Source organism: Eubalaena glacialis, chromosome 3 (assembly GCF_028564815.1).
Source record: "Eubalaena glacialis isolate mEubGla1 chromosome 3, mEubGla1.1.hap2.+ XY, whole genome shotgun sequence".
NCBI classification, from domain to species: Eukaryota; Metazoa; Chordata; class Mammalia; order Artiodactyla; family Balaenidae; genus Eubalaena; species Eubalaena glacialis.
The window spans coordinates 75,390,805-75,407,499 of record NC_083718.1 but is presented as its reverse complement, the minus strand read 5'-3'; the positions used below and the strand labels follow the sequence as shown (position 1 = coordinate 75,407,499).

General features: G+C 42.0%; 2 protein-coding genes across 4 annotated transcripts in view; one reads left to right on the top strand and one right to left on the bottom strand.

Annotated features, from left to right (window-relative positions):
• The window catches only part of C3H1orf226 (chromosome 3 C1orf226 homolog), a 309,505-nt gene that overhangs the window by 183,140 nt on the left and 109,670 nt on the right, over positions 1-16,695 (top strand). The window lies entirely within an intron of this gene.
• On the bottom strand, positions 7,479-8,126 carry LOC133088802 (zinc finger protein 22-like). The gene has a single exon (XM_061186885.1). The coding sequence runs from the start codon at positions 8,124-8,126 to the stop codon at positions 7,662-7,664; it is 465 nt and encodes a 154-aa protein (XP_061042868.1). The 3' UTR covers positions 7,479-7,661.

Here is a 16,695-nt window from a genome sequence, read left to right as displayed (position 1 = left end):
TAACCAGTTTCACTTTTGGTTCAAATTTCATTTTTTTTGAGGGGGTAACTTCATCATGGTAATAATTCAGTGATATTCTAATGGGAAGATTTTGTTAATTCATGAGGGATTGAAGAACACAATCATATTTAGATCAGCTTGTATTTTAATGAAGGGAAAATAGGGCATCTGGTTCATCAAGAATTTATAGCTACTTTAATTGCAAACTGTGTGGAATGATTTAGCATCCCTTTGTTCCTGCTTAACAGTTATCATCACATCCAAACTATTTACTGAGTACCAGCTAAGTGCAAAGCATTGTTTAAAGTGCTGTGGGAGGTGTAAAGCTACTAGTAATCTTAATAGTAGCATAAGAAACATTTAATCATTTAACCCATTTTTTGAGCCATTTAAATGAGCCTAGGCACTCTTCTTATCTCTTTAGATATATTATCTTGTTTGATCTTCAGAAGAATTGCTTACTTGCTGCTCATACTCTATTTTTTTCACCTCTCTCTCGTCGTAAACTGACTTCCAGCCTCATCTTTCTGCCAGAATAATTCTTGTTAAAGAAATTAGTGATCACTCTCTCCAAACCCATTGGATGTTTTTCAGTCATCTTCCTTGACTTCTCAGGAACATTTGTCACCATTGATCATCACCACTTCCTTTAAAGTTTTTGGCTTTGTCAGTACATCACACCTTCCTGATTTTACCCGCTCTGGCCATCCTTTCTATTAGATTGAATCGTATAGAAATTGCTGGTAGTCAGCTATTTGGGTCCAAGAAATGGCACTTTCCTGTGGTTTCATAGAGAAGTTGGTCCTATTATAGTCTATAAGTTTTGGAGTTCTCTTATTTTCTCTCTTTACGCTGCCATTGGGTAATCTCATATACGTTTACAACTATACACAGACAATCCAGAATTTGTATGTTTGATTGAGACCTCTTCTCTGACTCCCAACTTTTATTTTTACCACTGATTACTTGACGTCTCTTCTTGGATTTCTCAAGGATACTTTGGTATCATCATGTCCAGAATCAAACTCTTGCTCTTCTTCTGTGAATCTGGTTCTGTTCCAGTTATCCTGGTCCAGTGACTGGCACCACCATGTATACAGTTGCACAAACATTAGTAACCTGTCTCTTGGTCCCTTGCTCTTTCTCCAGTCCCTGTTACATTTACTTCTGTACTAGGTCTTGAATCCAACAGCTTCTCTTCATCCCCACTACCCTCCTAGTGGTCCTAGTTCAAGTGGACTATTGCAGTAGCATCTGAATGGTCTCCCTACATCTTTGCCAGCCTTGCCCCACCCTTTTGGTCTGTTCTTCATACTATGACCAGAGTGAGCTTTTGAAATCAGAATCTTCAGCCATGCCCCTCCTCATCCTCCCAACTTAAATATATTCTTTGCTTCCTTTTTCTCTTAGGCTAAAGGCCACACTTCTTAACATGACCTTACTGGTGCAAGGTGGCCCCCTGCCTCCTTCTTTAGCCTCTTCTCCCTTCACTGCTCCCTTCCTGTCTTTTCTGGGGTCACACTGCTCTTCTTTCCATTTCTGTGGCCTCTGTACTCCCTCCAGCCCATGGTCTTTGCCTAGGTGGTGACCTTGCCTGGAATATTTTTCCTCCCTTCTTTGCTTTCTTAGCTTCTATTTATGTTTTAAATTTTTACGTGTCAGTTCCTTGAAGAGACCTTCCTTTTCTTTCCTGACAAGGTCACATCTCCCTAAAATAAGCTCATTTTCTTTATGAAAATCCTCAGTTACAATTTTACGTGGATTTGTGTGATTCTTGGATGTGTACATCCTCATAACAACTCCAAATTAGGCTGATCCCATTTTACAGATGAGAGAACTGGGGCAGGTGATTTGCCTGAGATAATTCAGCTAGAAGGTTGACTGAGCTGGGAGTTGAACCCAAATCTGTGTGATTATGTATTTATTAATGCTAGGATCAGTTTTGAGGAACAGAAAAACCTGAAATAACAGAAGTTTATACACAAGGTAGAAGTCTTTCTTTGTCATGTAATACTGTCCCAAGGTGGTTTGGTAGCCTGTGGTGTCAGAGACCTTGGCTACTTATGTGTGTTGCTTCACTTGATCTTAACTTGACCTTGTGGTTCAACATGACCTTGTCTGAGGCCAGGGAGGAGCACAGAGGGCACATGCAACTACCTCTTAAGGAAGGTTTCCCTAAGCTGCCATGGGGCACTTTTGTTTATGTCCCATTGGCTCGAACTTAGTCTTATGGCCGCATAAACTGCAAGGGAGGCTGGGAAATGAAGTCACTATTCCAGGTGGCTATGTGCTAGCTAAATATTGGGGTTTCTATTACCCTAGGAGGAGAAGCAGTGTGTATCAGGAGATTACAGGCAGTCTCTGCGTAAGACTGTAAAACCCAAGCTCTTGACCACTGAGCTTGCGAGTTCCTGGTCTCAAGGATTTCTGTTTTACTAGGGAAACAAAATATAAATAAACGATAAGTTAACAGTAAAAGAGAAATACCAGTGAAGTAATATCAGTAATAGGATGTTACCAAGCATGTGGTATGTGTTCAGAAATACCAGATAATTTTTGGTGGTACCCAGGAAGGCTTCAGGTGTTAAGTGGGCACGGCAGTCCATAACCATGAATCACTTGGTAAGAGAATTATCCCTTTCTAGTTCCCTTTCATTCTTTCTGATGATATCAACACCTGATATTTATCTTTACCATTCTAATACTGGTTATAAGAGGATTGCTTTTTAATCTCATTGGTGTCAGTGAAGCTTTTGTTTGTCTCCTGGTTCTTGGTATTTTCCTCCCTACCGAGTCTTTAAACATGGTTACTTTTGTTGTTGTTGTCGTGGAAGGCTTTGACCAAAGGGCTGTCTGTTCATCTTCTGAATAGTGCTGTATGGCATGCTTCTTCTGTTGAATGCTGGGTTTCTAACTAAAGAAGAACCTGTTAATTATGGAAACATTTCACCAGGATGCTCATAATTCTGATCTTTTGTCCTTTTCTTCCTAGAGGATACATATTTCAATGGTGAGCCATGGAACGATAGGCCACAGTGTAACGACTGCATTTCTGTAGTTGTGGAAAAACCAGTAGTAGTAGCAGTAGTAGTAGTAGTAGTGGTAGAAGAAAAACTAGCAGATGGATCAAAGAGCTGTATCTGCCCTACTGAGGTAATACTACTTCCAAACTAATGTTTGAAGAGAGAAAAATCTGCTTCTGTTAGTTTTAGCACCGCTAAAATTGGTATAGAGAATCATACAGAATTTTCCCAGAGGGCCCCACCTGTGTTAGGGAACGGTCATAACACCTGGTGTATTGGCTACATGTATTCATCTCCTCTCCTTCCCAAACCTCACTGAAATAACCATTAGGACAAAGAGAATAGAAGAGGAAATAGTAAAAGACTTCAGTGACTTTTTAAAGGACAGAATGTGTGGTGTGTTGATGGCTTTAGTTGAACAGAGGCAGCGTCAGATGACAGGTAAGTTGATTGATGTGGGAAAGCTCTGGAGAGGCTCAAGACATGGAGGGTACCAGTTGTTGCAAAAGGCAGAGGTAAAGTGCCAAGATAAAAAAGATCTTAAGTAGAAGTCTTCATACTGAACTGGCAGGACCCTAGAGCTCCCTCCCCTGTTTCTGGAATATTGATGGTAAGAACACTTATCTCTGGAGAAACTGAATGGTCCCAGAGAAATGATCTCTAGGCCTTGACATTTGAAGATTTCTGCAACTAGAAGGCCAGTCTTCATCCTGATCACTCTCTAGGGAAACTCACTTGTCAGTGAGTTCTTCCAGGCAACTAGCACCACCCCCTACACAGAGCATTTCCAGTCAGCTTTTGACTTTTTTCTCCTCAAATAGGGGTGGGCAGCCCAAAATCATGAAATATTTGAGGAAACCATCCTACACAATAGAGAGACAAAAATAAATAAAATGGAAGGAAGAAGCTGAAGAAAACAGATATAGCAGAGATCAGAAGAAAACCTAACAAAAACAAAAAACAAACCTGGAATTAAGACACTGTGTCCTAAAATAAGAACAGAATGCTATGAAAAAGAAATAATTAGAGAACTCTCCAAAATTAAAAATATGATATTCAAACTAAAAGAGAAATCAATGGGGGGCTTCCTTGGTGGTGCAGTGGTTGAGAATCCACCTGCCAGTGCAGGGGACGCCGGTTTGAGCCCTGGTCTGGGAAGATCCCACGTGCCGCGGAGCAGCTAAGCCCGTGCGCCACAACTGCTGAGCCTGCGCTCTAGAGCCCACGAGCCACAACTACTGAGCCCACGTGCCACAACTACTGAAGTCTGCGTGCCTGGAGCCTGTGCTCTGCAACAAGAGAAACCACCGCAGTGAGAAGCCCATACAACGCCACGAAGAGCAGTCCTCTCTCGCCGCAACTAGAGAAAGCCCGTGTGCAGCAACGAAGACCCAGTGCAGCCAAAAATAAATTTATTAAAAAAAAAAAAAAGAAGATGCAAGAGGGAGGAGATGTGGGAACATATGTGTATGTATGGCTGATTCACTTTGTTATAAAGCAGAAACTAACACACCATTGTAAAGCAATTATACTTCAATAAAGATGTTTAAAAAAAAAAAGAAATCAATGGAAGTGTTGAAAGGTTAAGAAAGAGAGAGAGAAAATCAGCTAAAAATTAGAATAAAAATACAAGGTGGGAGAGAAAAGATTAGCAAATCAGAGAATCAATCTGGGAAGTCCAACATCTGATAAATATGGGTTTTAAAACAGAACAGAAAAAAACAAATAGGACATTGTCAAAGAAGCAATACAAGAAAAATTTCCAAGTTGATTTAAGTTTTTCAGATTGAAAGGACCCACTGAATAATCAGCACAGTGAAAATGAAAAGGACTCACTGAGTGTTCAAGGCACAGCCAGGCAAACTAAGGCACCTCAAGGATCAATTCCTTCTCCAGAGGTAGCTGTGCTGTAACTCTTCTCTATGGCTGCCCCTTTCCATTTTAGAAGGGGCCATAACGTATCACTTGAGGAAGACTCATGTTCTGTCTTTTAAGCTCATTGAGTTTGGGAACCTTGCAGTCAGTTTCTTATGGCAAAATAGACCTGACAGTTCCTTGGTTATCTTAATTATTCATTATCAAATAAAATGTCCCTGTTTTTAAAGTTGGATTTACTTTTATTCTTTGTAGTGACTGGAGGAGGAGTTAAGAGATACAGAGATATGAAATGAGGAACATATTTTCCACCTTTTTGAGAAGTCATTTGAAACATTTTAAAAAAGAGATAATAGCTGATATTTTGGGAACTAGAATGAGTAAACTCATTCAATTTGAAAAAATCAGTGTTCATTTTTGAGCAGTGATCTGAATCTAATTGGTTGCAACCAAGTATCATCCTGATTAAAAAAGGGTTGGGAAGAAATAAAAGGAACTCAGCTCCTTTTAGACTGGAGAAAAATAGTTCTTTTGACGGGGAGGGGCACAATTATTCCAAGGAAAGAAATTGTTTAAATGACATATTATTATGTTACTTAGTCATAGAAGATACTTTGATTTGGGCTCAGAATGTGATGATTGCTACAAAACGAAGACGATTTGAGATAATTTTCTGAGGGCTATAGCTACTGTTTGTTTGGTTTTTTTCCAATTTTCTTTTGAAAAAGTAGGAAAGAGAACACTTTTCTGGTCCACTCAGTAGCCTGATTTCCTAAAAGATGTTAAGCTCTTAGGAAAACTCAACAGACTCAAACAGGCTGACTCTGTCTCCTAAACTCAAGTAACTTTTCAAAGTGTTGGGCTAAGTGTCCAAGGGGCTTTAACCTACAATTCTGAGAATTTATGATGCCATGACTCTCCTTTATCATAGCCATTAGAACAACCAGGTATTTTAAAAGGAAAAATAAATCGAAGGAGAACATTGGCCATATTTGGAAGACTGTCTTCCTCCAAAATTAAATGGCAACTAGCCAAAAACCTGTCCACTGGTGGTATTCCTCCTGCCTGGGATCCATTTGCCTCTATGTATGGGTAGTATTATTATTTCTTGTCACTTTCTCACTTCACTGGGCAGTTAGCCTCCTTTACGAGTTCCTTGCTTCCTCACTTGCCTTCTAATATTCTTGACACAGCAGCCAGAGTGATTGTCAGATTAAGTCCTTATATTTGGCTGGAAATCCAATAATAGTTGCTAAAGAGGATATAAAGCAGAACCTATATAGCTCCTGTTTTCAGAGAACTTACATTTTGGTTGAGAAGATGGAAAAGATCCATGTTCTAAGTTAAGAGTATTAGATAGGTTTTATATATAGCATTATTATAAAATCAGTCCCCTGAGTACTAATTGCCGTAGCAGTTTGGAAGAAATTCCTTTAGGTTATGATTGTCACGGGAGGTTTTTATGAAGTGATATTTGAAGTTCAACTTATGGGAATGCTTTGGATAGATGAAGGAAACAAGCAAGGAGTTTTAAGGTAATAATTGCATGAGTAACAGTGCAGACATGATAAAATCCAAGTATCTTCAGGATGTACAGTGAATAAAGTGCGGTGCAGTTAAACTGTTGCAGCATGGTATTTCATAGAGGTCAGTGATTTTCAAATTTTTCTTTTTTAAAGTCAAGACCCCTTTTGTTAAGCAGAATATTATGTGGAACTCCAACATATTAAACATGAGAACTGTAGCTTCTGTGGATAAAGCCGGACGCAGGTGGAGAGTACTCGCCCATTTCTGCCTGTGTGATTTCTCAGCTCTACACTGGGGGTCTTTGAGGCTCTCTCACCAGACACAGGGCTCTGAGGAATAAAGCTTAGAAACCACATGTTTCAGGGAGCATCTTTTTTTTTTTTTTTTTTGAATATACAAAGCTTTATTTGCTCTGACAATGACTGCAGCTACAGGAAGAACACAGCTATGGCATGTACACCTCATCCAACACAATGTAGCCACAGTCACAACATTTGTGGAGGCACCTTTAGAAGAGGCACACCTCTCTCACTGCCACAGCCTCCTCCAGTGCGTATGAATCACATCCAGTGTGTGTGAATTTAGGTTCCAGCCTCACCCCTGTCTTACAACCAACACCAGAAAACCCAACTCTAGACATGAAGGCACGTGATTCCTTTGCAGTACCTGGGGAACAGCTTCCCCACAGTAGTGCTCAGCATTATGTGGTATCCTTGGGAAAAGGGAACTGATTTATACTTCTCACAGAGGCACTAGAGGTGCTTCCTCCCTTGAAAATTACTCCTCCTACTGTTCTGTAGAGAATGGGACAGAGACATCTGCTTTCCCTGATCACTGCAAGGGACATACATACTATTGGAACCTGGAAACTACTAAGTGGTAGAGGTGAGGCTTCTGCCACAGAAACTGGAAGGGACATAATTCAGGCAACGAAGCCAGCAGTAGAATATGCAAAGAGGATCCTAAAAGCTTTCCACAAACCTAGAACTCATGGGGAACCCTCCCACTCTGGATGCTCAGCTGTATGAGGTTCAACGTCAAGCAGACGGCTCCCTCACAAAGACACTCTAGTTCTAGTACACTGAAAACCCATGTTCCCTGTAGGTCTCAGAGACCTTTAGATGAAGGTTTTCCCAACTTTGCTGCACAAATAAAATTTATCCAGGCTGTGAACTTCTGTTGAATTACAGACCATTGGCTGTAACTGGTTTTCTCCCAGTCACTGCATTCATGAGGTTATCTGGTGTGAAGTGTTCTGTGTTGAATGATGTGGGAGCTTTGACTAAAGGACTTCCCACATTCCCCACACTCATAAGGCTTTTCTCCTGTGTGTACTCTCCGATGCTGAATGAGGTTGGACTTTTGGCTAAAGGATTTCTCACACTCGTCACACTTATATGGTCGGGCTCCAGTGTGAATTCTCTGGTGTTGATTAAGAGTGGAGCTGTGGCTACAGGATTTCCCACATTCCCCACACTCATAAGGCCTTTCTCCAGTGTGAATTCGCAGGTGCTGCACAAGTTTGCATTTGTAGCTGAAGGATTTTCCACATTCACTACATTTATAGGGCCTCGCTCCACTGTGAATCTTCTGGTGCTGAATGAGGTTGGAGCTTTGGCTAAAGGAATTCAGGGAGCATCTGGGTGGGAGAAAGAAAACTGACCACTTGGGGTCAGTTGATAAAAAGTGTTGGATATCCATTTTGAGTTTCTTGTTTAGCCAGTGGGTTGTTATAGAAAATTTTTGATCAGAACCTTTTAACATAGTGTTACAGGAAGATTAGGATGGTGGCAGGGTGCAGTTTTTGTGCCCCCTCACCCCACAGCATGATCCTTAGAACACCCCGCAGGAGTCCACTGAGTGTTTACTTTTTCTGACTAAGGAGCAAGATATGTGTGGCTGAAATAACAAGGGGAGAAAGGAAGAAAAGATATAAGGGCCAAGTTGGTGAGTGCTGGCCAAGGTTAAATAGGATAATACACGTGATGGTGCTCTGAAATTTATCAAAGACTATTGTGTAAAAGACTAAAGTCTGTGAGTTAGAGTAGTATCCTAGCAGCAGTAATATTATGATAGAGTGGGAGAGAGGAAGCAGCCTTCGGAGATAGGAGACACCGGCTCAGCCCTGCTGATTCCAAGGGCATGAACTTAGCTCTCAGGGCAGTAGTAATATCACCAGCTCCCTGTTTTCCTCTTGTACTGAGGACTTTCTTGATTCCTTGTGACAGTGCCTTTCCCACTTGCAGCATGTGTGGAGAACAGGAAGGGAATTCTGCAGCATGCGTTCCAGAATGGCTGGCTGAAGCTGGGGATGCTGCCAACCACGTAGATTTTCCATGTCCACTCAAGACTCTGTGCAGGGAGTGAAGCACAGACATCTGATCCTCTGAGAAGGAGAAACAAACCCAGAGAGGCGGCAGCATGACTAGAGACCTTAGATCGGGATGGTGTGAAGAAGAACGGAACACACTGGATTCCCCCTTCCTCTCAAGCTGACTGTCGCCAGATGATTTCATCAGCTGCTCCCCTGCAGGCATTCCCTCCACTGGCTGCTCAGGGCATGCATTCGTTATTCAGCTTGTCTTTTTGTCTGAGTCGCAAGTTTGTTAGCCTTTGCTTAGTGTGGATTCAGAGACAGGCAGAGGTGTTCAGAAACCAACAGGGTGGTAGGCTCGATGTTGCTGTGTGACAGTACACCTGAGACTGGGGTGCGATTCCTGCCTAGGAAACTGGCTGAAGAATGATTTCTGCCCCTGGGAACGTTGTAATTTGATCTTGAATTCTAGGGCCTAAAGAGGCATATCCAGGCCTGGTCACAGCTCTCTAAGGCAATAGGATATCCCCCCAAGTCTGGAATAATGGCCTCCCATAGCGGCTGAGTTGCCATGGTTGAGCAGGCTTGGAAATAGCAGTCGGATGACCTTACAGGGTGTCCACTGCCCCAGTGCAGTGATTCAGGCAGCACCTGTACTGGCTGTGTATAGGCTGGAAGGAACTCTGTGGCTGGGAAGACTTCCCTCATCTCCTTAGGCAATATGAGGTTCTCCTGGATGGGTTGGTACTGTAGGCCACCGCTGGAAGCCCCTGCCCTTGACCTGGGAGGCAGAGGGTCCAAATTGTCTAGTTTGCACTTCGGTGGGTACAGTGCCCTTCACATTCAGTCTGTACCAACCCTGGAGGAGTGGGGGACTCCTGAGGAGGAGGTAGGGATGCATCCCCCATCCTGATGTTTCATCCAGCCCTAAGCATTTTAATTTATTGTTTTAAATTAACAGGGTAAAATAGATTTTAAACTGTAGTTTTATGAATTTTAGTTTATATATAGATTCGTGTCACTACCACCACAAAAAAATTAGGATACAGCACTATTCCATCACCCCTAAGATCTCCTTTGCACTATCGCATTGTGGTCAGTCATGCCCTCTTCCACCCCTACTCCCTGGCAACTACCCTGATTTGTTCTCTGTCACTATAACTATAGTTTTGCCTTTCTGAGAGTGTTATATAAGTGGACTCATACAATATGTAATCTTTTGAGACTGGCTTCTTTCATTCAACATTAATGTCTTTGCAGTACTTTCAAGTTTTGTGCGTATCAATAGTTGATTCATTTATATATATTAATTTTTTTTACATTCCAACTGATTTACCTGTAATTTTTTATAGCAACACTACATCACACGTGAAGTACCTGTTTTCCTTACATTTTTCAGTAGTATTTCGTTATATAGATGTACCACAGTTTATCTGTTCACCTGTTTGAAGGGTATTTGGTTGTTTCTAATTTTGGCAATTATAAATTGAGCTGCTAAACATTCATATAAAGGTGTTTGTGTGAACAGAAGTTTTTCTTTCGGGTAGGTACCTAACTGAGGTATTGTTGGGCATATGGTAAGTGTATGTTTATGAGAAACCTCAGAACAGTTTTCCAGAACAGTTGTGCTATTTTACATTCCCGTCAGCAGTGTACGAGGGGTTCAGTTGCTCTGAATCCTCACCAGTGCTTGGTGGTGGTAATATTTTCTAATTTAGCTATTCTAATGGGTACACAGTGGAATCCCATGGTGGTTTTAACTTGCATTTGCCTAATGGCTGTTGAACATCATTCCATGGGAGGCCATTATTCCAGACTTGGGGGAATATCCTGTTGTCTGAGGGAGCTATAATGAGGTCTGGACATGTCTCAGTAGGCCCTGAGACTCACGGTGCAGACTTCAGAGGTTCCAATGTGCAAAAATAATCTTCCAGCCTAGTTTCCTAGGCAGGAGTCTTGCTGCAGTTCCACTTCTTCCTGTCACACAGCAACACTGAACCAACTACCAGACCTCGTTGGCTTCTGCGCATGAGATTATTTGCCTTCCATATAGCCTCTGATGAAGTTCTGTAAAAGTCCTTTGCCCAATTTGTACTTGGGTGGTTTTTTTACTGTTGAGTTTTGAGAGTCCTTTGTATGTTCTGGGTTTATTTTTGGTCAGCTGTGTAATTTGCAAATATTTTCTCCCAGTCTTTAGCTTGTCTTTTTACTCGCTTCAAATTGGCTTCCGCAGAGCAAAAGTTTTAAATTTTGATGAAGTTTAATTTATCAATTTTCTTTGATCATGCTTTGGGTGTCATGTCTAAGAATTCTGTATAACCCTGGGTCGTGAAAATTTCCTTCTGTTCTAAAAGTTTTATAGGTTCACATTTACACTTGTGATTTATTTTGAATTAATTTTTGCATAAGGTGTGAGGCTTATGTCACAGTTCATTTGCTTGCCTAGTCTGGTCCTATCTCACTCCCGGTAGTTCATTGTCTTTTCCTGACAAGTTTGACTTTAGATTTCCATTGCAAGTGATAAAAATCAGCCTCAGATTACAGATTGTTGCTTCATGGGAAAAGAATCCCAGGAATAGGCCCCATGTGTCAGAAATCTGGCGATTTTGCAGTTCTTAGTATAAGGGGTTTCTTCTCCCTATTTTTGTCCTCATTTTTGAATAGTCAGAATAGGTCCGTGTTTCAGATCTTATCTGCCTCCCAAGGCCCCCTCATATATTTTCCATTCTCCATGCAGTGGTCTTATTCCTGTACTATGGGTGTCTCAGTGGTTGTGCTTGGTACCTGAACATGATGTCATAGGGAGGAGACAGAAAATTCAGAAGAAACTCAGGTGTGGGGTAAAGCAGGGGTTGGCAAACTATGGCTTATGGATCAAATCCAGCCCACTGCCTATAGCCACTGACTTATGTATTGCCTATGGCTGCTTTTATGCTACAGTGGCAGAGTTGAATAGTTGGAACAGAGACCATATGGCCCTCAAAGCATAAAATATTTACTCTCTTGCCCTTTACAGAAAAGTGTTGCCAGCTCATGGAGTTGAGGCTGGTACTGGGGATGAGTTTCGGGGTAGGGCACTTTGCTGAGGTTAAAACTGAATCTTGTAGAAAACAAGCGATAACAGTGCTTTTCCTACATAAACCATCCTAGCATCTTTTGATCCAGTATCATCATAGGAATTTGGAGGAAGTAAAATCTGGTGCAGCCTTGGAATAACCTAGTGGTGATGGGCTTAAAGGAAAGATGAGACTGAGTGGAGATTATGTGGTGCATCTGAGCCAGTCCCGATGTGGGAGGGGGAGACTCAGGGACTTAGAGGTGATGTGATGACCAGCATTTACCTCTTACCCCTCCTGGACTCTTTGTTTCTCTGTATCTGCTACACTTGATTTCACTGGTCCTCAGCCTTAGCTGCACATTAGAATCACCTGGTCTGTACTCAGACCAATTAAGCCAATTTCTGGGGTGGGATCGAGATGCCTGGATTTCTTAAGTTTCCCAGGTGTTCCCGGTGTATAGCCACAGTTGAGAACCTTCATTCCACTTTGCAATTCTTTAGACCCCGAGGAAATATTGCCACCTACTGACAGTAGGAAGTTATTATGCTTGGAAACAAGTCAATAACTCTTCAGATTCCATTCCAGTTTGGGATCTTGTGCTCTGGATAATGTGTTTTTTTTTTCTATCATTTGTATATTAGAGTTTTATTTTTAGCCATCTTAAGGTAGCTCTCAATAAGTAACACCCTGTCTCAGTTTTGATGTAACCCAGAATATTGGTGTATACAATTGGTAGGAATCATGGAATATTAACACTGAAGAAAACCTTAGAGGTCATTAGCTCAAACAGCTAGCATGTCCAAGTATCTTTTGGACTTATATACTCTGGCCCTAGAGCCTTGCTACTCAAAGTGTGGTCCGTGGATCAAAAGTGTCAGCATCACCTGGGACCTTGTTAGAAAGGCAGGACTTCCCTCCTCCTCCCCCCACCTCTGAACCCACCCCCACCCCCTGACCCACAGAATCTGTAACTTCACAAGATCCTCAGGTGATTCATATGGACCTTAAAGCTTGAGAAACACTGCTTTAGAGAATCATAAGTGGAAGCTTCTGTGAGTACATTTCAATTCAGAGTAAGAAACTCCTTTTCAAACACAGCTGCCAGAATTCTTTTAGACTGAAGGACCACTTGACAGGGACAACACTGTTACTTCTAACAGCCCTCCCAAGTCTGATTTTATTGTTTTTCTCCTCCTCCTCAAATAGTTTCTTCAGTGTCTCCCAAGAATGACTTTCTTCATACCTTATACCATGAACGTGCGTTGCAGCCATCTGTTCTGCTGTGTGCACTGTGGTCTTCCCATTGTTTCCCCGCTTAAACCTGGAAACTCTTATGACCCTAATGGATGAGTGCAAGCACAGGTTATCCAAGTCTTCTCATCTCTTTCTCATTGTGCTGCTGGATCTAAACTAAGGGAGAAAGGTTGGACGGATCAAAGACTTGGGAGAGGCTAGGAAAGGGAGTCCCATATGAATGCCTACATAACCTCTAAATTCCCCTCTAATTCCTATGCCCAGATTCCCCAGTGCAAGGTAGACTTTTTTGATGTATAACACATCTTCTGTGCTCACCTGTGCTGTCATTGTTGAGAGCATTGCTACTTTCTCCAGGCATGGGATTTAGAGATGATTTCTTTATCCTGGTTCTCAGTCCGTACAGTGATCTCATCCAGACATTTTCTTTATTCTTACAACCCAGTACTTGATATATGTTCCTGGTCTTTCCTAGGTTTCCCATTTCCAGTCTCTCTCCTTTTGGAATCCTCAGTGCTGGTGCCAAGATTATGTTCAACATCTGCCCCTCTGCTTTTCACTGTTTTCAAAACCCTAAAGAATGTAACTCCCTCCTCCTTTCTATGCAAAACTCTTAATAATTTATTTTCCAGTTGAGAACCCTCCCCCATCTGTCTGCATCCTTTCTCCCTCCCATCCTCTACCTCTGCTTCTGGGATCAGCCTGGCCTGGCCAAACACCCTCATTTCCTTTTTATTACACCTTCTCCCCTTCCTTCTTCACGTGGGCCTGCCCATCACACTCTTCCTACAAGGGCTGTGAGCTTTGTGTTACCTTGAATCACATTTAGAGCTGGGACGGTTCTCAGATACAATCTAACCCAATACCCTTATCTCGCAAAAGAGAAGAGTAATACCCAGAGAGGTTAGGTGCCCAAGGTCACACAGCTAAGAGTGCAAATGCTTGATGTGAAGTAGCAGCACTGTCTAGTGTGGCTCCTTCAGGGGACTTCGTAATACTTGATGTGAACTGTTTCATTTAACTACAAGGTAAGTGTGGGGATGTGCATGGTGGATGGTGAGGGATGCAGGGAAGTCACAAAACATGATGGATTGCCTTCTTTTAAAGAGAGGTAAATCAAGCCTTAGAAAGACAAAAGGATTCATTATTTGTCTCATACCATTTTTGGTCTGAGGCAACCTTAAATTCTTCATTCATGACTCTACTAAATACTGGCAGGTGCTTACTCCTTCTAGGGGGCGGTGTGTGTGTATGTGTGTGTGTAGATATGAGTTATGCTGTTTAAGCATTGTTGTGTCTTTTTTTTTTTTTCTTCCTCGGGAAGATGATTTTAATGTCCCTTATCTTTCTACTTACATGAGATACCGTGTTAACCATTTAGAGGAGGGTCTGGGTTAGATATTAGAGGAGAAGGATAGAATTGGTCACAGTCAGGGTTTGTTTTGTTTTATTTTTGGCTTTTCACTCACCTATGCCTCTATTTTTACTTAAAAGGAGAAGGTTCTAATACATGTTTTTAATGTGCTGCAAGAACTAGCGGAGGGAAAAGCAACCTGAAAGCAGTGGATTATTAGTAGTAGTGGTACTTACCTTGCTTCATAAATCACCCCTTTGGGCCCCTTAATCATTTGGTTTGTTGTTCAGCTCCCCGTGACCTGTCAACATGCTCTCAGTCTGAAAAAGTGATGGCTGTATTCCAGGGCCTGTCTCGTCTCCTCTCTATAGGGAGCAACCACCACTCAGAGGCTCCCTTGAGTACACAGCCCGAAATTGCCTGCATTTGAGTCTGCCGCTGCGTCATCCAAGGGCCTGTTTAATTTGCCCTCTACGATCATGCCGGTCTCTCCACACTGAAAATGCCTCCTTCCCACAGAACATCTGTGTTTGGATGAACTTCTCTCCCCGCTTCTCAGTGTTCCAAACAGCAATGAACTTGGATATTTCCTGCCCTGAAGGCCTCCTTATGTTCAGAGGGCCCCTTTGCCATGTTTTTCTGACCTCATTGGCATTCTGTGCCCTTCCCAGGTCGTTGATACTGTCCTTGGGTGTGGAACAGGGTGGGAAGCAACAAAGGAAATGAGGGCAGCCAGTGCGATCAGTATGGGAAAGAATTTGGGGTGGGGGGAGATTGTATGCTTTCCACTGAGTGGTCTGAGAATATTCCAGATACTGTGAAGTTAATTTCCAGTAAGTTCTTCCTCCTTTTCTTGCTTCCTGTTATAAGATGGAGTTGACTGCATATCAGAGAGCTCATTACACATGAACTGAATGAAAGGAGGAATGAGTGAATAATTGTATTTGCTGGAGCCAGGATTCTGGGCCAGTGTGGTGCTGGGGCTGTAGGGAACAGATGTTGAGAACAGGACTAAGAGTCAGAAGATGTGGGTTCCAGGCTTGGGTTTTCCGCCGATGAACCTGGGGAACTTTTTTTACCATCTTTGGGCAGTGACTTCTTCATCCATAAGATGAAATATCTGGTCAACATTTGTGATCCCAAACATTTCAAACACAACGATTCCTCTAAATTTTTGTTGAAATAGTTCAGAAGCTTTTGCAGAGGGAAGGAAACCAACAAAATTCACCTACTGAATGGGAGAAGATATTTACAAACAATATATTTGATAAGGGGTTGATATCCAAATTATATTTAAGAAACTCATATAACTCCATGTCAAGAAAGCAAACAAGCCAATTAAAAATGGGCAGAGGTCCTGAATAAACGTTTTTCTAAAGAAGGCATACAGGTGGCCAATAGGCGCATGAAAAGATGCTCAACATCACATCATCAGGGAATTGCATTTCAAAACCACAATGAGATATCACCTCACACCTGTCAGAATGACTGTTATCAAAAAGACAAGAAATAGGGCTTCCCTGGTGGTGCAGTGGTTGAGAATCTGCCTGCCAATGCAGGGGACATGGGTTCGAGCCCTGGTCTGGGAAGATCCCACGTGCCGCAGAGCAGCTGGGCCCGTGAGCCACAATTACTGAGCCGGCGCGTCTGGAGCCTGTGCTCCGCAACAAGAGAGGCCGCGATAGTGAGAGGCCCGCGCACCGCGATGAAGAGTGGCCCCCACTTGCCACAACTAGAGAAAGCCCTCACACAGAAACGAAGACCCAACACAGCCATAAATAAATAAATAAAAACAAATACTGTAAAAAAAAAAAAAAAAAAAAAAAAGACAAGAAATAAGTGATGGGGAGGATGTGGAGAAAAGGGAACCCTCATGCAAACCTCATGTTGGTGGGAATGTAAGTTGGTGCAGTCACTATGGAAAACAGTATGGCAGTTTCTCAAAAAACTAAAAATAGAACTACCATATGATCCAGCTATTACACTTTTGGGTATTTATCTGAAGAAAATGAAAATACTAATTCAAGAAGATGTATGTATTCCTATGCTCATAGTAGCATTATTTACAATAACCAAGATACGGAAACAACCTCAGTGTCCATTGATGAATGGTTAAAGAAGATGTGGCATACCACTCACAACTATTATTCAACATAGTCCTGGAAGTTTTAGCCACAGCAATCAGAGAAGAACAAGAAATAAATGGAATCCAAATCGGAAGAGAAGTGAAACCTGTCACTGTTTGCAGATGACATGATACTATACATAGAGAATTGTAAAGATGCTACC